Source organism: Pelmatolapia mariae, linkage group LG22 (assembly GCF_036321145.2).
Source record: "Pelmatolapia mariae isolate MD_Pm_ZW linkage group LG22, Pm_UMD_F_2, whole genome shotgun sequence".
Taxonomy (NCBI): domain Eukaryota; kingdom Metazoa; phylum Chordata; class Actinopteri; order Cichliformes; family Cichlidae; genus Pelmatolapia; species Pelmatolapia mariae.
Genome location: NC_086245.2, coordinates 23518907 through 23540643, shown reverse-complemented (window position 1 = coordinate 23540643; position 21737 = coordinate 23518907). Strand labels below are relative to the sequence as shown.

The window sequence follows — 21737 nt, the reverse complement described above, 5'->3', positions numbered from 1 at the left end:
CAGAATGGCTGAAAAAGAAAAGTATCAAAGTGTTGCAATGGCCCAGTCAAAGTCCAGACTTCAACCTCATTGAAATGCTCACACACACCTCAATGAACTGAAGTGATTTAAAGAAAAGTGGCCCAAAATTCATCCACATCAATGTGAAACACTGATAAAGTCATAAAGAAAATGATTGCTTTGAGTCATTGCTCCTAAAGGTGGTTCTACAAGCTACTGAATCATGCAGTCTATTTAGTTTTGGACAGGATTATAAAGAGTCATACGAAAACTTTCTTTTCCATATGATTGTAGATATTAGAGAAAAAAAGAGTTGTCCTCTTTCTCACAGCTCATCACACAACCCACAGACTTACCAGCAAAATACCAACACAACTGTACACTTATATGCACTATATCCATTTATAAAAGCATGTCAGACATAACAGGAACAATACATAAGGTTCTTTTTCATTAAACTAAGTTTGACTCTCTTACAGCCTAAAGCTCTGAACTCCGCATTTGAGCTTCTTTTGAATGAGTTTTTGTATTTCTCAGATTAATTGCATCTAAAATGAGTTCCTACTTGATGTTGCAACAGTCAACGGCTTGAAGGAAATGACTCATGGGAATTACAAGAAAATACTATTTCTCATTTGCAGAACTTTGCTGACATTGACTTTTTAAAGATATTTGTGGGAGAGGTGCCATTGAAGTTAACACTTCACAAAGGCATAATGAAGCAGAGGGCTGCTGCCTGCACAATGCCTGCTCATGGCCCCTGAAAAAAGGAAGATTCGGTGCACTCTTTTTAGATATGACTACAAAAGCACACACCTTATATTATATCTTCATAATAATCTGGCTTATTTCACGAATGTACAGTATTAGCATCAAATGAAATGCAGAAAGAAGAAAACCGCGTAATATTTTGCAATCCTTTTCTGACTTAAGAAGCCAGTTGAACCCTTTTTTTCTCTTGTATTGAATAACTTTATATTCTAAAAGAAAAAAGCTGACATTGAAGTTGTTTTGACACAAAAGACAAGTGTAAAATGTATTATACATAAACACTCAAATGTAGGCTTTCTGCATGTTGCGTTTTAATTATTCTTTTTAATAGTGTTTTTTGGTGGGTTTTGGGGGGGGTTTCAGCATGACGTAGTTTAGAGTTAATCCTTTGAGTAAAGTATGAAAAATGTAATACCAATTAATTTTGATTTAGCGAGTGATAGGTTCGCAAATGGAAATGGGAAAAACAAATCCAGCACAAAAGCCACCACTGAGATGTTTTCCCTAATTTATTGTTCGTGGGGGTGTGTTGAGATCCCCTGCAAAGTGTAATGGATCTCAATTCACTAATAAATGCGTTTCCTCTCAGCATACTCAGTACTGTCTTAATTATCACAGAGGACAGCAAATATAATGCCCTGTTGATGGAGACCTTAGAGGCCGTCAAACCTGCACACTGGCATCTCTTGATGTGTCTTTGCTGCCATCTAGTGGCCACAGAGGCTAACGCCGGTGTAATAAAATCTCTGTACTATAGGGGTCACTGTGAGGTCATTTTTCACAGTTTTACTTGTTTTTAGAGGCCACTTTGGATTAGTGTGGGAGCGAACGTGCTCTTTGCTTAATGACCACTAGATGTCAGTAAGTGACTGTTTGCTTGGTGATCAGGTGCACTATTTGGAAGTGCTCGCTCATCCCTTCTGTTAGCAAAGAAGATGCAGACACCCATTTTTGTGAACAAGCTTGAAAGTCACCAGTGCCTCCTCACTCACTGAATCACATCCATTTACGTTTTTTTCTAAGGTTATTTTAGTACAGTGCAAGAAAACAAAACAAAAGGCAAGACGTGAATAAGGGAGGAAGTTGATGAAATGCTTGCGATTACACTCCAGTTTCGTTAACTGCTCAGCTCCCCCCAAATTTGGGAAGTTTGGTAAATCCTGCCCAACAGGATTTAGAAACTACATGTGTGTATGTGTGTGTTTTTACACTGTTGAGCCTGAGACAGAGAATTTTTCTTCTGCTTCCAGGGGCCAGCACTGGGGGCTGGACAACACCTCTCTTACGCTCTTTGCCCTACTCCCTCCCCACCCTCTTCAACTTGCCATCCATCCTGTGGGCTGTGCACACAGCACCCCCGACCTCCCCTCCTCCTCCTTCTTCTCGGACAGCTTTGCTCCACCAGCTCTGCACTGTGCCGGCCTTGAGAGGAGTAAGGGAGCAGAAAGAGGCTCTAGAAGAGAGGATTTGCTGAAGCGAGGAGAGACGTACAGGGGAGAGGGACCATGGCTGCTCTCTCTGCCTTGCTGAAGACCTGGGTTATTCTGCAGACCTTGTGCCTGGCTTTGGCTCAAGTGGTGAGTGGCACAGAGGAGCTCAAAACCTGATCGGGGCTCAAGGGTTCAGGGGGTAAGGGCCCTCGGTAAGGGTCCAGTCGGCTATGGATATCTTGAGGTGATCTTGTAGGTTTCGTGCCATCTTGGGCTGGATGAAGGGATTAAATAACCACAGCATGGAAGCAAGGATATAAGTGTGATGAGTACCCAGCTTTATAGAATGAATGTAGAAGAAAATGATTTTCAGGGGTGGAAGCTATCTTGTGGATCTTTCATGGATCACCCTTATCGTACATGGACTCTTAGGTCTTTCTAACCACGGCGCCCCCTCTTTTTTAAGGCACGGATTCATCAATACCTAGGCTACCTTTACAGGGGTCAAGAGGAGCACTATTTAACCAAGAATAATGGGATTTATTTTTTCAGTTTTTGGGGGTCAAATCTTTGCAGCCATGCCAGATTTAAGAAAAAAAAAAGTCAGTGTGCACTGACACCGACACACAAACTTTGTCCACTGAGCGTGAAAGCTGTTATTCAAACAGACACCTACACGTTATCTTCTGGACTTACAGGAGTTTTCGCTTTCAAGGATCATTCTGTGTTTTGTTTGGAGGGTTTTAACACCTGAAGAATTCAAAGTTGGATTTATTCTTTTATCACTTGATGGACTGACCCTTGCAATAAAATGTTGTTCAAGATAGGCAGTAGGATGGAGAAGGAGGGGGGTGGGTGGGGTGGGGGTAAACAGTGCCAGTCTTTTAGCCCTTCCTCCCACATTCCTCCTCGATCCTTTGTGTTTACCTCCTCAAAGATGCCAGTTTTATCACGTTATTTTTGTTACAATGCTCCATGTTAAACTCACTCGGCTTTCAGAGTTGCCCACCTTAACCTGCAGTAACCACTCCGGTATTTGGTTCTATGATGGAGGGTTAGGTTATATTTCCTCATTTGGGATAAATAAAACATACATCAAATGTGTTTTCATTTTTATAAAAATCCATGAAAATTAATATCCACTACGATATTATAATATATATTTAAGATCTGTTAGTTATATATTCCACAATGATACTGCATCCTGATTGTTGCTACAGGCTACTGCACAGTGTGAATTAATAAATGTTGCTGTTTGACCTTTTTCCTCTCTGTCTGTGTTTCAGAGGGGTCCACCTGGACCTCCGGGCCCGCCAGGCCCACCCGGCCCCTCTGGCACTCCTGGGTCAGATGGCATTGATGTGAGTATCCACACAGGTTTGCCAAATAGGTTTTCCCACAAAGATCCTCATTGTACTGGAGAAATACCAAATCAGGAGGTGCGGCGCAGTACTGAAGTCATACCAGCAGAGAGCGCTGCAAATGAAAACACCGGCACAAAAGAGCTCTGTTCCCAGCAGAGAGAGGGGTCTTTGAGAAGAGATCCTTGCCTCAGACCCGAGTTTGGGTCACAGTAACGTGATATGTGCGAGTTACTCAAAGGGTTAACAACAGGCAAAGTTGTGTAAATGTGTTGGAAACAGAAGCTGCTGTAGAGCAGTGTGGAGATAGCATGCTTTATGGCTCAATACCAAATCAAATGTAAAAAGTCTCTTTTTTTATTAGCATTTTAGCCAAAAAAAACTATTTTTAAAAAGCTCTTTATCTATCAATAAACGGTGTCAGTCTAGCGTGTTATTAAACCTGTCACTCTTTGCTCACTCATCCAAAGGCTTAACAGTGGGATCAAAGCCTGATAGAAAACGCAGCCAGTGTAGACACACTTCAGAGTCCATCTAAAGATTGCTTATAATGTCAACACTGGAGCAAGTGATTAACATCTGCCCGTGTGCCTCTCTGTGCTCAGTACAGTATATATTTATGTGGCACATTTTTCTCATGCTGTCTCGTGAAATTTGCGGCGTGATAAATCTTCCTAAATTCATTTCTATGAGGTGATGCATAGCAGTGAAAGGCATTTAGGTGATGAATATGATACAGTTGTGAACACAAAGGTGTAACCATGGCATATACTGTATGTTTCGTCGGGTTAACGCATGCCCTTTGTCTATCTGCAGGGAGAGAAAGGACGTCCCGGGTCACCTGGCCCACCAGTAAGTCTATACTGTCACGGTTTAATTTTGCAGCAACTTTAACTTGTGATTTACTTGAACACGGTTTTCTTGACGGCAACACGGTATGTTTTTTTGCTGTAGGGGCAAAAGGGAGAGCCAGGAGAGGCAGGTCCTGATGGATCACCCGGAGAGAATGGCATTGATGTAAGTAAACTGTGTGCAAGAGAGAATGAAAAAAGGAGAAAAACTTTTAAAAATATTGCTTCCAGATTTTGAACTTCAATTTTGAAACGTATTTTCACAAGTTTTACAGCTTTTCCTTCAGACAAACACCTCTCTATGGCCATTCATACGATACCAAAGTAATTAAATGATAGATTTCTGTAATTTTGTGCATTTACTTGTTACAACTCAAGGCCAAAGAGTCATGCTGACAGGTTTCTTTCATTACTAACAGCAGCGTTTCTTTATCACGAAGAAAAAATGAGACATACTGCTGAAATTCTGCTTCTTTTTCTTATATTAAGATATTCATTGATTAAATGTGTAGTTACATTTCTCTACATTGACAGAAAGGGTAGCTTCACTGATCCGGCCCATGTAAGAGCAAAACGGGTTGTTTGTGGCCTGCGATGTAAAATAAGTTTAACATCCCTGCACTAGAGGCTCAGTCTTGTTTGTCGTCCTATATCCTGGATGATCTTTACAACATGCTCTGTTTGTGATAGCACAGTCTGAGCACCCAGAGGTCAGTGTTTGTAGCCAGGATATCAGGTTCAAAGCTATTACCAGAAGTTTTAGGACTACATTTCAACTTCAACAAACTCAATCCCTCTTCTTTGCTTTTAATATGTTTACCTCCATGTAACCACATCACGCTAAAATATGACTAGATAATAAAATACGCACTGCAAGTGGTCTGTAAAAAGAAACCAGAAAGCTTCTTGACTCTGTTGTACCTCACAGATTATTCATTTTCTTGTCCAGGTATCTGTTTTAACAGTGCTGAAAGGGGCTGGTTAATACTATTATTTTTCCTACATATTTACACCAGGTTTTTCCCCAGCTTTCCACAGAGAACATGAAACCTATTGAGAGTGGAGTTTGTCCAATTGTCATTGGAATAGATCAGTTTACATGAGAGCTTAGAATATTAGTAGGTGTTGATGACGTTAATCTGGTCTATATACTACACATTAGTTGTTTTGCTCATGTATGTTTGTTTTAACTATAAAATAAGAGCCATATTATTATGGCATTGCAAGTCCTAACCACTGCCATTGTGCAGAGACAGAGACTCGTATATAACTGTGTCCTAGCTTTTTCAATGTGAGTTGCTGATTCAGACGGAACTTGAGCATCAGTGCCAAACAGTCACATGCTAACAGAAGCACACACACACACACACACACACAACCAGGCATTCCTCAGAGGTTAAGCCAGTAATCTGCCCCGGAATCTCAGTCTCAGGTTTGTTTCCCAATTACTTACCTGAACCAAGTCAACTTTGATTAAATGTGAGGTTAACCCTCTTGTGATCTTAATTATGTTTCATTTGTGACAGTTTTCAGTATATACTGCATAGCACATCTGCCCGATTTCATTTCTTTCTGTCTGCCTCCAGGGTTTGATTGGAGCAAAGGGTGACCGAGGTCCTATCGGGAGACCTGGACCAAAGGCAAGTGTCTAAACCTTAACCTAAAAAGATTATTAGTGCAAAATCACAATTGTGCTGCTGTTCTGTGTGAAATCTGTTTGTGCTGCTGGTGGAAAAATCTCTGGGTAATGTTCCCTATGCCCTGTCACTGTGATGTTGAGAATGACGTTGAACTCCTGCTTGCAGGGGGAAAGTGTGAGAATCGCTGTCTTGTTAAGGAATTTCTTTCATTCATCCTGGTGTGCTGTTTTCATTTCAAAAAGATATTGTCATTATCATCTATATGTGTAACATTACAACAGTTAACCATCACAGATATGTTACTGATTTCTGTTGTTTGCAGGGTCAACCAGGTCCAACTGGTGAGCCCGGAACTCCTGTGAGTAAATCAGTTTTTAACTGTCACTTTTTTTGGTTTTTGGAAACATTTTAAAGAACTTAATATACAAAATGTCAACTCTAGTTTTCTGACAACTGAAGTTACAATGTAGCATCATAAACTGTACACAACAAACAGACACCATCACTTATTTCTTTGCATTTTACAACATGAGGTTTTGACTTTCCCATCCTATGAAACCATTTCTCCTTTTTGTTTTAGACAGAGAGAGTAGCAGATAGGGACTCATGACTCTGTGTGGTTAACAGGTGCATTTCTAATTCACTGTGGGAAAACAGAATGCCAATTCCAGGTATTAAGACACAGCCTATTCAAAGAGAAACTGAATAGCTTACCCCTTGAAGCTTATTTATATTGCTGTGGGAAATCTTTGTAAAGCAGATATAATCTGCTTAAGTGGCCATTGCCAGCTTGCAACATTGGGCATTATATATTAATTAACTTGTGGTCACATCTTGGTGTTTTTTTTCCCCTTCATGGGTTCCTGATCTTTCTTGTGGTCGTCGTGTTTTTCCGATTCTTCACATTGATTCCAATAATTTTAGCGATCTCCCTTTAGGATTTGTTTACATCTGTAATTCCGCATATGGAGGCTATGATCATCATCTTATAATGAGGAAATTATTATTATACTCTCACTGATTCATTCAGAAAATGTGTTGAAAAAGCAGCCAGAAATGCACAGGAGGAATCAACGAGGCCAGCCACAACAGTGGTTGTGTTGCAGTTTATGTCACAGAAATATTTTAACATGGGAGTCCACGAGGGCTGGCTTGCTTTAAGTGGTCGTGTGAGAAACTGCAGTTTTTGGCACTAAAGATTTTCAGCCTTCAGAGGTTGCTCTGCCACTAGTTATATGCAAAGCCAAAAGGCTTTTCATGTGGCTCCTATATATCATTCATTTCATTTTTTTCTGTTCAGTTACTCTGAGTGATGAATAAGTGATACCCAGTATTTAATATGTATTATGATTGGCACCACTCGAAACACTACCCAGTGATGGAAAGGAAACAACTCATCTCTTATATTATTTTATGAGGCAGCCATGCAATTTACTCAAAATGTCAAAATGTTTAGATAACACTTTTTTCTAATATCTCTATTTAATCTGTTATGCATGTATTCGAGAGACGTGAAATATCTGGCTTTCTAACTGATTTCTAACTGCTTACTGGATCTTGTTATTGTAGATCCAGTAAGCAGTTTGAAACCTAGAAATTCCCCAAGAACATAACTATCAGATAGAGATTAGAATAGAATAGTTTCATAATATACAAGTACATTCATGTAAGGCTGTATTGAAGTTCAGTGCTTGAGTAACTGTGCTCTCTGTATATTAATATAAAATGATGCATGACTAATTGGCTAACATTATCTCATAGGGCTCTCGGGATACTTAAGAAATGAGTTATGATTGACTGAATTAGCCATTCTTTTCGAGCCTGCTCAGTTCTCTAACAAACATATTGGAACACAGCTGGTTTTTTAAGGCAACCTCCTTAGTGCCTTTTTGGTCATGCATGAATGCCTGACCAGCTGTGCCCCAATTTGGGTTCAGTTTATCCAAATGTGCTGTAGGATTTCTGCAGCTGACACGAGCCTGATCTCTATATATGCAATCCTTAATAAAGGAGTCACACTCCATATTGTCATTAGATTCAGCCATTCCACACAAGCGATCATGAAGCATCAGCTGTAGCACAGTCTTTCGCCACTAGGTGGTGGTCGATGTCCATCTATTGCACATCTTTGTAAGTCCAGAGTCATTCAATGTCATGCTTGAGCACAACACTATTAGTTAATCCGTTATTTAGCGTTAACAGGCGTACTGTCTGGGGGCTGTGCTGTACACCCAGCTGTCTTACGCTCCACAGACAGGAGATCCAGCCCTGTGGGCTGTTCTTCCTCCAAGAAGGCTTACTTACTTAATTACTTTGTTTATAATTAATTCCAAGCAAAAGACACAGCAAACACAGACTGATTGTGTTCTGTGTCTTTGTTCCTGAGCACTATTTAACCTGCACTGATATTGTACACACGCATTACTGAATTCTTGCATTTGTTTTTAATTGGCTTTTGGAAACATTAATTGATACTCTGATGGATTGGTGCTGCTTGTTACACAGTAATTTAACCCCTTGTCGCTTTTGTCCACACAGGGACCTGGCCTTCCAGGACTGGCTGTAAGTAGCTTCTCTGGTATTGTGCAGTTATGCCTTCAACTCTTTAAAGTGTGGCAATAATTTGTCTCTGGTGGGATAAGTACATATCATTTTGTTTGTCACGCTCACTAACATAACTGTCCTGTATAGGGTATTCCAGGGCCAATTGGTCTCCCTGGTGAGATCGGACCAACTGGACCAAAGGTAACAAAACTCCAGCTTTGGTTTATTATGGGGGCCTTTGTAACTTCTCAGAAGCTCTTAGTCACAATTTCTTTCTCTCCTCACAAACATTTAGGGTATCCTTGGACCACCGGGACCTCCAGGACTTCCTGGACCTCCGGGCAAGCCGGTAATTGCGAGGAAAAATCGTATGAATTGTCATCTTTCTTTCTGACTCTATGTCACAAAGATCCTCGAGCTAAACACAAAACCACCTTTTGAAAAGCCTGTTTAAAAAAAAACCATACACTAGTGTGTCATATGTAGGTTTCCTTGTTGTTCTAGATCCACTAAGCAATTAGAAATCTGGAAAGATAGCATAAGCAACAACCATTAACTGAAGCATTGCTTCAGACAGCAATCTCAGCATGTCAACTGGTCTCAATGCCTGCCACATCAGCTGATGCTCACCTGTGCATCCTATTAGCAAGTCTGATGTAGGGCATGCTATTTAAGCTGCTCCAACCGGCATAAAGTTGATGCTGCTTTTGCAAGCCGCATTGGGCCTAACATCTACTTCTACAATAGTGCCTCTATTTTATGCTATTTTCTGACTTATTCAGCGTCACGTTCTCTATTGTTGATGCCTGCTCTGGTCTTGCTGCTACGCTATATGCTGTTAGGCCTCCTTAGCATGTGTGGTGAGGTTCCAAATATAAATAGTGCAAATGGAACAAAGATAAAAACATTCTTTTTAGGCTGATATTAGTAAATGTTACATTAACATAAAAAATAATACCTGTTTGAACATGAATTATTTTATAAATGTATTATTTACTTGCAGAACAGTTTATAGCGCTCTAGAGGACAAACATTCACAACGCCACTGCCTCATCCCAATTCCATTACACATAAGCACCAAAGCGCTGCTTGAATGTACTCAAAGTTAATCCACAGAAAGGATGTCACAGCAAACAATACATGAAGGCACTGAGACTGGTGAGATCAGCTGTAAAAACTTAATAAATAAGCTACCGGGAGTTCATTAGGCTTAATCAAGCGTACATTTTCATCAGTCTAATTGTTGCTGACTGAAATGACTGAATGGGATCACAGGCAAGGACATACTGCTGATGCCATGCTAAATGCATGCTCTATCCAGCACACAGTTAATGTGTGCGTGTGTGTTTTTAATGCGCCGAATGGTAACAAAACACCAAGCGCAGCCAGAGATGACTGCTGCTTGAACAAGTCCCAACAGACACTAAGTGGTGATGCACTAAAAACAGTTTTAAGAGGTATGCTTTTAAGTCATTTTCCAGCGGCGTATGAACTCTCCTGTGTGCATCTCTCTGATTCCAAGAAGGGGAGGGGGGTGCTTCATTGAGAGTGATGTTCCCAGCCCAGGGGAGTGTATTTGTTTAGCTTTAGTGCTGTCCTAGGGTAAATAAACCCCCATTAGATCAGTGGGCTGTCTCATCTGGCTGTTGCAGAAATACATCAGCACCTGTAGAGATACTTTAACTTTCTAACTCAATCTATAAACAGAGGGGGGGAGGGGGGGGATAGATGGAGTGAAAGAGGGAGAGAGTGCTGGCTCAGCTTGGGAGGGTAGTAGACGCAACTGTCTGCCAACTGTGACTGGGTGACTTTGCTCATCCATGTATCTGTCTGTTTGCTTAGGGTCCTCCAGGCAAGTTTATTGTTGGAGAAGAGGGTAGTGCAGATTTCGAGGTAAGATCTTAAGATTCCTCCCTTCTTGCAAATCTATTCTGACACAACTTCACATTTTATAACCCATACACTGCATATCCTTCTCACTATCTCTTCCCAGTGTCCTCTCAACTGCCCAGCAGGACCTAAAGGCCCGCAGGGACTGCAGGGAGTCAAGGTGAGTAATCTGTCTGTTTCGGGCATCAGTGATCGTTTCGCATTACCAAATTATTATGACACCATCCTGCCTAATTGTTTCCCCTCTAGGGACACAAAGGACGTGCCGGTGCTCTCGGAGATCCTGGCAGCATTGGAAGACCGGTGAGCTGCTACAATCTCTGCTTGAGAGGATATTCGCGTGCACTCAGACACCCATACGGGTACATGCCGTACAGTCGCTTTTGCACACTCACCCACCGTACAGGACCAAGGGGAGGCAAGGATTAGCTCTAATGAAGCCCCCTGAGGCACATGACTGGCATTAATCTGGCTGCGATTAGTCAGGCCTGGCCCTGGCTCTGGAGTCAGCACGCAGCAAGCCAGATGAAAGGGGTGGTGAGGAGCCAGGTACATGAAGAGTTGGATGAGAGAGTCAGGGTTAGCGCGGGCCTCTCACCTCGCTGTATTAAGCAGAGCTAATGAGCACACTGTGGGCTCCAAGGGAGCGGCTAGCCAAGCCCCAGGAATTAGCCTCTGATCTTCCCACACAAGGAGCTTTCTGGCAGCGCTTGCTTTAGATGCTCAAAACACTCAACGCATCAAGCAAGCGCTCCTCCGAGGCCGACCAGTATTTTAAAGGAGCTGCCTGGCTCAAGGTTGCTCTCTTTTCTTCTAAAACACAATGATAGCTGTTTACATCCTCACCAGTTGTTTAAATGGATACCAACAGGGTTTGCTGTATCGCTGATGCCCACGTGATACCAAAGATGGAGTAAGACTATCAGATTTATCTTTAAAGTGCGAAAAAAAAACCAAGAACTTAATGAACCTGCTGAGGATGGCGAGCAAGATTCTGGAAACCCAGCAAAAATAATATTTCTTTATTGGCATATAAACAAATGGTTTGAAGTGTCCAGTTCAGGGGTCGCATCATTCAAAGGGCAGGCTAATAGACTGCTCAGGCTAAACTGAGTGTTGATGAAAAGTGTGTAACTTCAGCAGGGAAACAATTAGGCCAGCTTAGCTTATTGTTGAGCTAAACATCTAGCTTGGCACTAGAGTTCCTAAATCCTCCCAGTAACGCGAAAATCTCCCTGATTATGTTTGTTTAATCCGTGGCCTTCTGGATATGCAAAAACAAGTCGTGCTTTCGGGGAGTAACAATTGGCGCTTTGACTATTATTCCCTGTTTTCCCAAGATTTCAGTCTTTATGCTAAGCTTATCCCGACTTATCCCGGCACAAGAGTGCCATCGAGCCTTCGCTTCCGCCCCTTTAACAGTCTTGGCAAACCCATTATGCGCTGATTGAATTGCTTCAGGTGCTAAAGACCACCAGAGGATGGTGTGAGCAGGCTGCGGTTCATCGATAGGCCCCCAAACCACTCACACACCAAACATGCAAACATCAGAAACTGGTTTCAATGAGATTTTTAGGTAAATGTTTGCAAGTCAAACATATAGACACAAAACTAAATGAAATCCGTGGCTTGGTTAAAGGTCTTTGAAGGTTTCACAATTGCTTCCAGGCACGTATGCTACAGGGTGAAGCACATACTGATTATTATTATTATTATTATTATTAATCTTTTTTTGTTCTTCATTAGGGCCCCAAGGGAGAAGTTGGCATCTCTGGGGAGCAGGGCATCCCAGGACCTTCGGTATGATGATAATTGAATATTTATAATTTTCATATTATAATCTACATAGTATCATCTCAAATAGCCATTTCTTGTGGACAAGGGTGTCTGTCTTACCATAGTTTGCTTCTCTTCTAAGGGTCCCATGGGTCTGAGTGGTTATCCAGGAATGATGGGTCCCAAAGGAGAACCAGTGAGTACTACACTCAGTTTATCGCAGTCACATAAAAAAAGCATATTGGCTTTTTGTTTTTCTCCCTCTTTCTCTCTCTCTGAGTACAAGGCTGCTCTCATTCTTAGATGAGCACCAAGGAGGCACAGCCAGACTTGCCCCCACTCTACAAACATCATCCATTACCAGCAATGGGGACATATGGAAATGATGCTAACACAAATCTCTCTCCCTCTCTAATGAGTTGGGGTTGTCTGGGTCCACGGTGCCTCCATCTGTAGTTAATGATCCGCTGTAGCCATCCGTCTTACTGTTAACATTAGCCACGTTAGCCAAGTTAGCACCCCGGCTTAGTGCCAAAGCAAGAGTGCCTGGCTGTCTGTGTAGCTCCCATTAAAGAAGTGAGTTAAGCTCTAATTATCCCTTTATCACAATGAGTGGTAGGCTACCGCGACTTAGCTCCCTCTCTGATCCGAACAGATTGATGGCACTTTGTTGTTTTCCCTCAGGGCCCTGGTGGGTACAAGGGCATCGGCGGACCAGTAGGACCTCCTGGGCCACCTGTAAGAACGCACACACCTAAAGACACACAAATACAAATTCAGCTACTCATATAAAGAGGTATATTCACACACTGAATGCACTAAGGCAACTGTGAGTCTGCTCTTTTCTTTTCAGGGTGAGGAAGGACCTCGTGGACCACCTGGAGAGCCAGGCGATAAAGGAGACAAAGTGGGTGACTCTTGTAGTGGTTTCCCTGAAAGTTTTTTTTTTTTTTGTCAAGGCAGTGGTGTGTGTAAAAAAAAACAAAAAACAAAAAAAACTATTTCAGAGCTTGAATGGAGGCAGCGATACTGATGTGCACCGTGGCTCTACTGAGGCTGATTTGTTTATCTTCTGCAGGGCAGCCGAGGTATCCAGGGCCCACAGGGTGCAGTTGGCAAAAAGGGAGAGAATGTGAGTGAACGCACTTTTGTTTTTTCAGGCCACAGTTGTGGAGGTGCTTGGCAAGGTGTGCCAAATGAAGTCCACTGACTCATCTGCCTGCTTTTTCAGGGTCTGCCGGGTATTGATGGAAAAGATGGCACACCTGGCATTCCTGGAATCAAGGTAAGCGTGTGCCAGCAGTGATAATGATGAGTAACTTCAATCGGAGGTAAAAAAAAAACAAAAAAAACATTAATTTATTCTTCTCTGCTCTCATTTATGCAGGGTGGCCCTGGTCAGGCCGGGATGCCCGGTCCTCCTGGTCCTCAGGGAGCAGCGGTGAGTGATCATTCGACGGGGGCGTGCGTGTTTTGTCGGAAAACTGTTCGACAACGCCACCAAAAAAAAAAGCACATGCAAATAAACAGTCATTGTCACTCAGACCACGTAGAAGGGCAATCTGTTCTTCTCTTGAATTCAACAAAGCCAGAACACAGACAAGGGAAACCAGCTTGAAGCGGCGTGTAAAATTTCGGCGTGTTTTGTTTTCTGGGCAGTCATCCAGGTTAACAGTGACCCCGTGACCCATGCTGCTTTAGAATAAAAAGCACCTTGAAAATAGCATTCTCTCTTCAACCGCAAGCAATTTATCACAATCAGACCAGTGGGTAGACATAACTCTGTGTTTGTGCGCGTGCCGTTCTGACTAACGGGTAATGGAGCATGAGATGTGCACTGCATGAGATGCTGCGCGGTCACTGCAGTGACACTAACACTCCCTAAAACTCATACACTGCAACTTAGCCTGCTTTATGTCAAACTGTGATACAGCAACCACACACACACACACATAAAATCACTGCAAGGTCTACAACTGTGGCAATCACACCACAAGCCTATTTTTATCATTATCATTATATCAAACTGCATTATTACCGCCAACTGCCGACGCCTACGTAGCCATGTGCATTTCACGCTTGCTTTCCTGAAACGTGTCTGATGTGCAGATATGTAGCTTTGATTAGGACTGTTTTCAGCATTGTTTATTCCATCTTCAGGGATTACCCGGCAGCCCAGGAGCTAAAGGTGGACCTGGAGCAAAGGTATGCCTTCTACATGTTCATACTGCAAGTTTCAGATAATGCAGCCCGGGGTATGTACATGAATTCCCTGTGAGCCAAAGCTTAGACTTCAGACTCCTCTAAACACCAAGTTTCCAGACAGTGCTTCCACTCTCGTCTCCATATGTCAGTGAGAGTGGATATTACTAACATTGCCATTTTAGACACACAGCTCTGGCAGTGAGGAGAGAAGCCCCAGCCACCTGCTTTTTAAATCTTTTGTCTGAGAGATGCATAAAGGGAGGGGAACTACAACAACTTGTTTCAGACTCTGGATGAACTAAGAAGATTTAACCCCCCCGCCCTATGTTGGACTGTGAATCGTGTACATTTTCTCTAATAGAGCCCATGAATAAAAATGATGTGGAAATGAGCATAACAGGTTTTCATGTTCTTGTAATGTGTGCCTTTCTTTTATAATATTCTCTTTCTAGGGGGAACCTGGACCTAGAGGTCATGTCGGCTTGTCTGGGCCCCCTGGACCTTTGGTAAACATATGATTGTTCCTCTCCTTTGTGTTCAATTTGAATTTCAGTTTTCTTTTAATATAGCACCAAATCGCAACAACAGGTGCCTCAACAGTCTTTATATTGTAAGATAGCAGACGGAGACTAGAAATTAGAGGTCATGTGGGCCCTTATGTCTTTGAGACATTCATGTAGTGTTTAATATGCACATTGAGGGATATATCCTGGCTTATATTCCTCACAGTGTTACTGGAGGCCAAAGTAATGCCATCCAGAGTAAGTATCTGGTTAGTACCTGGTGTCTACCCAGATGCTTACTCTGGATGGTGTTCATAGCAAAGTAGAAAAACAGTTAAAAGCTATAGCATATAGTAAATAATTGTACTTTCTCACTTTCTCAGGGTGAGCCTGGTATTCCTGGTGAGCCTGGTATGCAAGGAATCCCTGGACCTAAGGTACAAACCATGAATATCACATTAAAACACTAGTAAACTGCTGCTTACTCACCTCACCTGATGTCCGCAGGGTGACAGAGGGGAGCGAGGACCAGTTGGGCCACAGGGAGCAGCCGGCAAGCCTGTAAGCTGCACCGTGTCTTTTCAGATTTCATAACGCGCTCTTTACTTCAAACACATCATGCAGCAGAGCTTCTGTTTTCTCCTCACAGGGAAGCAAAGGAGAGAGAGGGCCCATCGGTGTGCCTGGCGCCCAGGGTCTCAGTGGAACAAAGGGAGACAAGGTCTGTGGACTTTGTGATAATGCAGTTACACAAAGCTGCATATTGGGGGCAGTGTTTACTCACTAATAGAAAGCGAACCCCCCACAGTGAAACCCTTGAATGAGTGAAGCAATATAAATGATAATCTAGGCATAATCATGTTCCTTGTTTTAGAAATGAGGCAACATCTTTCTTAGTTTGTGGTCTCTGGTGTCGCTGGTTTCAATCAGTACTGAATCCTTGTTTTTCTGAGGATAATCCAGTTTACATTTGTCCACATTTACATTTACTCCGTCTCTCCTGCCAGGGCTTCCAAGGAAAAGTCGGGTCAAAGGGGGGCATTGTGAGTAGCACCTCTTTTAAACTGCACCACTGGCTCTGTACTTAAGAATACTTTCAAGAGCTTTTTTCATTCCCCTTATTCTTCGTTACCTCTCTGTCGCTTTTAGGGTGACCCCGGAGTCGAGGGATTGGCCGGCGAAAAAGGCGAAAAGGTAAAAACGTGTACATTTGTTCCAGCACAGACTAAAGCTGCTTTAAAGTTGTTGGTGGTTTTTGTTGCCATAAGGACCACAAAAAGTTTCCAAGTTTGAAAAGGAAATAAATAAATGCAACTTTTAGGCTTTAGATAAAAAAACAAAAAAAGGTTTAAACATTTGGTTCTGGAGGCATCAAAGCAGAGAGTTATATACAAGAAAATGTTGGAAGCGTTACCAAAGTTAAGAAGAAGAAGAGGATGTCTGTTTTTTTTTTTTCAAATTTGCATACAAATCCCCATTATAATCCAGATGGCAAATAAGCTATTTACATGACAGTGAAGCAATGATGCACATTTGGGTCTTTGAAGCTGCATTTTTAGATGTTCATTTACAATATTCATCCTTGAATTATTGCTCAGTGAGTGTCTCCGAGGCGCAAATGATGGATGGAAATGATGAATGCGGAAAATGACTTTCTGTCTTTGCTGTGACAGGGTTTGTCTGGCGAACCTGGGCCCAAAGGACAGGTGAGAGTTACAACGAGTGGAAATCTGACTGCATGGATGGACTTGTTTTGCTTCATTCTTTCCCTACTCATATCCACCTTTCTATAAGCCAACCCTGACCTTTAACTCTGTAACCCAAAGCCTATGGTATTAATTATAAGAGTTAATTCTCATTATTCATGATGTGTTGGGCCTCACTGGGTTGATTCTCTTTTTTCTTCACAGCAAGGAATCAGGGGTGACACTGGACACAATGGACCCACTGGAGATCCTGGCAAACCAGGAGACCAGGGACCACTGGGGCTGCCCGGTCCTAGGGGCCTTAATGGAGAACGAGGAGTACCCGGTATGCCGGGCATTCAGGGACCACCAGTGAGTCCAGTTCCACTCTTAATCACAGACACATACAGACAGAACACCAATCAGTGTTTAGTCAGTGCTCAGTGTTCTCCTCCTCTCTCAGGGACGTGATGCATCTGACCAGCATATTGTTGAGGTTGTGCTGAAGATGATGCAGGGTGAGCGTCTAGACCTGCTTTAATCTCCTGAGGAAACATCAAAGATCAATTAATCAAAATGATGATGCCCTCTCTTCTGTTACAGAGAGGCTAGCAGCCGTGGCAGTAAGCGCCAAGAGGGCTGTGCTTGGTGGTGCAGGTGTAATGGGGCCTCCCGGACCCCCTGGACCTCCAGGGGCATCTGGGCCTCAGGGACCACATGGCTTACCTGGTGCCCGCGGCATCCCCGGCATTATTGGAGCACCTGGGCAAATTGGAAACACAGGGCTTAAGGGTAAAACTAAACATTAGTACTTTTGCATATTGGAATATCTGAAGTTTAACTTCTCAGGCATTAAACACCTTTTTGGTCTTTCATCTACCTCAGGAAAAAGAGGTCCAAAGGGAGTGAGAGGAGATCCAGGTAGACCTCACCCAGGACCACCTGGAGCTCCAGGAATACAAGGTAAGACTTGAAGCCTTCTAAATGAACCTGTAAGGTAAGATTTTGTGCATACTCCTAGGCAATTCAGTTCAATTTGATTCAATTCCGTTTATTTCATGAAGTTTTAAATCACAAACACTGTCAGCTCAGGGCACTTTTTATTATAGGGTTAAAGGCCCTCCAGTAATACAGAGAAAACCCTGACAATCAGACAACCCCCCAGGAACATGCACTTGGCGACAGTGGGGAGGAAAAACGCACTTTTATAAGGAGTTAAGTTGTGTTAAGCTGAGGTAAATTACATGATATCACAGGATCTGTGAAATCTGTGTAATTCCACCTCCATCATGGCTGGGCCTCAGCAGAATGCCACTAAAAACTGTGCAAGTCACATACTACTCACTGTCACTGCAATCTGGGGGCAGAACCACAAAATCTAGTGACATCGCCACCTAAAACTTTCTTATAAAAAAAACAAAAAAACTTCTTGTTTACAGCATACTCTCATGTTCAAATTTTAAAATGCAAGTGGAAGTGCCAGTGGCATGAAGAATTTTTGAATAGTAATATTCTGGTGACTGGGCCAGAAGTCAACACAGCTGCTGCATAAACGTACCTTAATGGATTCACTTGTGAAATCAAGAAATTTTAAGATTGTGGACAGCCTTTAAAAAAAAGTGCAGTGTGCATGTGACACAGCAATACAATCAAATGCAGTAAAGTCAGAACCTGTGTATGAGCTCAGATGTGTCTCTTCATCCCTCCACATGGATTTTGTTGATCTCTAAAGAAGAAGAGAAGCTTCAGTGGACATTTAAGTCACATGTACATCAACGTGTCCTCACAAAGTGTGTCTCAATTGCACTTTGCCTACATTCAACCTAGCTTTTATACCTCAGTCGAGTGTAACAATCTTTTCTTGGGGCATTGTAGTAAGTAGTCCTTCCACAAAGTTTTTTTCATGAACACAGATAAGAAGAAGAAGAAAGGTACTGCAAGCAACTGAAGGACCTGGCATTACTGCTCTCTCCACAGGAGAGCTTGCTGAAAGGCATTTTAAAGGCATCATTAACTCCAGTAATTTAACAGATGCTCTTGAATGAGAATGTAATAGGCTTGCAACAGCACACGCTAATTCAAATACAGGGAAACACACTTCTGTGTGCACACATGCACACAACTTAAATATATGCATGCATACAGTACACACATGTAATCCAAGTCCAGAATGGGGTTTCCAACCCTTAGAATGAAATTTGGTGCAGTTAATCTTTTTGACCCCTCGAAATCAGTTAAATCCCATTTGATGTTAAACTCTGTCACTCTGCAGGCCCCCCCGGTATCGATGGAGTGGCTCGGGACGGTAGGCCCGGAGAGAGAGGACCTCAGGGAACACCTGGAGAGGCCGGTCGCCCCGGTAAGTCGGGTCCGCCGGGTCTCCCGGGATTCTGCGAGGCAGCGATGTGCCTGGCCGCATCTGCTTACACCTCACCGAGACTACAGGAGGCGGGAACGATCAAAGGACCCAATGTTTAGAGGCCCCGTCTCCCCATAAGCAGATCACAGCACCTGGGAGAGAGGGAGCGAGGCAAGGAAAAAAAGGCGAGAGACCACTCTTCTCAAGCCGGGCAACATCAAGAACGAGAGGTGGGGGGGGGACAATAATAGTACATTGACTGCATGTGTAGCCCCCCCCCACCGCTCCTTCCTAGAACTGACAACCTGAAGTTTTGACTGGTGGGACATCATGATCTTAATCCTCCACATCACCATGACAACAGCAGCTCACAGCCACCCACATCCGTCTGAAATCTCAAGTGTTTTTTTTGGATGTCAGTGTCAGCGCCGTCCAAATATCCCAGTCCTGCTCAAGCAGTGAAAGAGGAACAGATTTTATATTACATCTCTTTTTTTTTCTATGAGCTGAAAGGAGCTAAACCAAATGTGGTGAAGGATGCTTTTTCCTTGTTTGGTCACTTTAAATGTTTTTTTTTTTTTTTTTCCATATGCAATATTTTGTCAGAGGAATGTTTTGAAGTTTTAACACCCTGCCTCTTTTGCAACATCACACCCGTTGCCTTAAAAGTGTACCCCGAAAACCTGACTAATAAATGATTGCAGCCCCAGTTTCCACTCAGTACTGTACCGCATTGTAAAATGTAGTCTTTTTCATTTGTAGGCTTGAGTGAGATCCCTGATTTACCTCATGTGTACACTGCCCTCCCTTCCCAATCCCCCGCTTTCAACCCAAGTCTCGTTTTAGAAACTAACGACTAGCTTTATCTCTTCTTCTTGTTGCCTGGCAACAGCATATCCCGATGGGCACTCCCATCTCCCACAATGCAGTGCTGTAAATCTTTGTAAATGTGTGTTGATTATTATGTAGAGGAAAAGGAATGGGTTACGATATGCACCAACAAAAATCCTGTGTTAATGAAATCAGTGAGTAATAAGGAGTTCCTACAGAAATAATGACTCCTCCTCAGAGCAAATCAGTTAACGATCCTAATGTGCTTTCTGTGCCACTGTCAACTTTCCATGGGAGGTCAGTGCTTTAACGACAACTTATTTTCATCAAAAGAAGCTATTTATTGTTCTTTATATATAATCATCTGTAAAAAAATAAATAAATAAAGTTGTTTGCTGGCTGTTCAGGCAATCCCAGACTAATAAAGAGGAACCTTTTCTAAGAGCCAATGTTCTTCTGTATCATGTTGGGAATGGAAAATGATCTATTTCAATTCATTTTTCTTGATATTTGTCCTCGTCCAAATCTTTAAGAGCACTCATGTATGCATGTAAATAAACTCCCATGCGTCCTAAGCTGCATACGCTCAGCATCTTTTAATAATCTTGCACTACCGAGGCAAAAAGTTGCAACCATTCAGCACTACTAGACTGCACACATCAGATTCAAAATTGCTCAAGGGCAGTATTTGCAACTGACAGGTCAGTTGCTTTTGCGATGTCATAGCTTTGTGCCTGGGGAAAAAGATAGAAAGAACTGTGAGAAGCATTCTGGGATGTCTAACATTTTAACATTGTGAGTCGGTCTATTTTTTTCTAAAGTCTTAGGAATAATAATTCAACATTATCAACATTTCAGTGTGACAGAGTGCACAAACCTCAGTTTCTCTATTGAAAGTCTTGTGTTAGATCAAGGTACAGCCTCCAAAGCTAAAAACAAAAAAGCCAACAGAAGTTGCAAACAAGTTCCTCTTGTGGCTGGCTAAAAAGTGGACTGAAATCTCCACAGACTTGCGTGCTTACATGCTCAACTTTGTAGCATTATACATAAACCTGATAAAAAAAACCAAAAAAAAAAACCAAAAAGAAAAACAGAACAACTTTTGTCTTTTTTATTATATTTTTCTGCTTTGTGTCAACTTGTACCTCAACATGATTGTGTGTGGTGGGTTTTTTTTGTCCATCCAGCTGGATGGTGACGCTGTAGGCTGACAAGTGCTTCAACTCCTGTAGCCAGTTAGTGTTTGCTATTGTAGTCTTAATCCACTAATTCGATAACTGAAGCGAACCATTTGGCGCATTTTTAGTGATTTTTCTGACTAATATGACTTGCTGATAGTATGAACCATCCAACAATTCTATGCTTCACTTCTAATGAATGACATTCTAGTATTTTACTAGTTATAATAACAGATGTGTGTCTGTGCGTTGCTATTAGTATTAGCTGTTAGCATAGCAACCCACCCTTTTCTTTCTTTCTTTCTTTTTTTTTTCCACTTCTGGTTGCTTCTGAGCCCAAAACCAACTTGGTGGCAAGTATGTCCAAAAACGGCGGGCAACGTCACAGTTGCTACAGTACCGTGCAAAAGTCTTGAATGATCCTTCGGTTTGCTTCCATTTTGATCTAAAACAGCCAGACTTTCTGGTATGTTTTTTAAGTGGTCTTGACCAATATTTCTCCAGGTTTTCTGAAAGTTTTCCTTTGGATGTTGGCTGTTTCCTCACTCATCTTCAGTCTAGTCTATTTCACTTGTTAAGCTACTTAACACTGACCTGTGAATATTCGAGCATAAAAAAAGACAGCTAACTCAAGCTACTGTATGAACAATATATATTTTGAAGCACCTTATTACTAGCAACCTGTAGCAAATCACATACCCATTTTTGTAGTT

General features: G+C 42.3%; 1 protein-coding gene across 1 annotated transcript; it reads left to right on the top strand.

Annotated features, from left to right (window-relative positions):
• Positions 1–2099: 2099 nt before the first annotated feature.
• col9a2 (procollagen, type IX, alpha 2) lies at positions 2100–20404 on the top strand. The gene is made up of 32 exons (XM_063468557.2): positions 2100–2348; positions 3488–3562; positions 4379–4414; positions 4517–4579; positions 6000–6053; positions 6376–6411; positions 8592–8615; positions 8745–8798; positions 8893–8946; positions 10440–10490; positions 10591–10647; positions 10737–10790; positions 12234–12287; positions 12406–12459; positions 12948–13001; positions 13117–13170; positions 13342–13395; positions 13495–13548; positions 13651–13704; positions 14424–14468; positions 14921–14974; positions 15355–15408; positions 15479–15532; positions 15621–15692; positions 15979–16014; positions 16121–16165; positions 16645–16677; positions 16882–17028; positions 17120–17174; positions 17260–17448; positions 17542–17619; positions 18929–20404. The coding sequence occupies exons 1-32, from the start codon at positions 2277–2279 to the stop codon at positions 19132–19134; spliced, it is 2076 nt and encodes a 691-aa protein (XP_063324627.1). The 5' UTR covers positions 2100–2276; the 3' UTR covers positions 19135–20404.
• The last annotated feature ends 1333 nt before the right edge of the window (positions 20405–21737 follow it).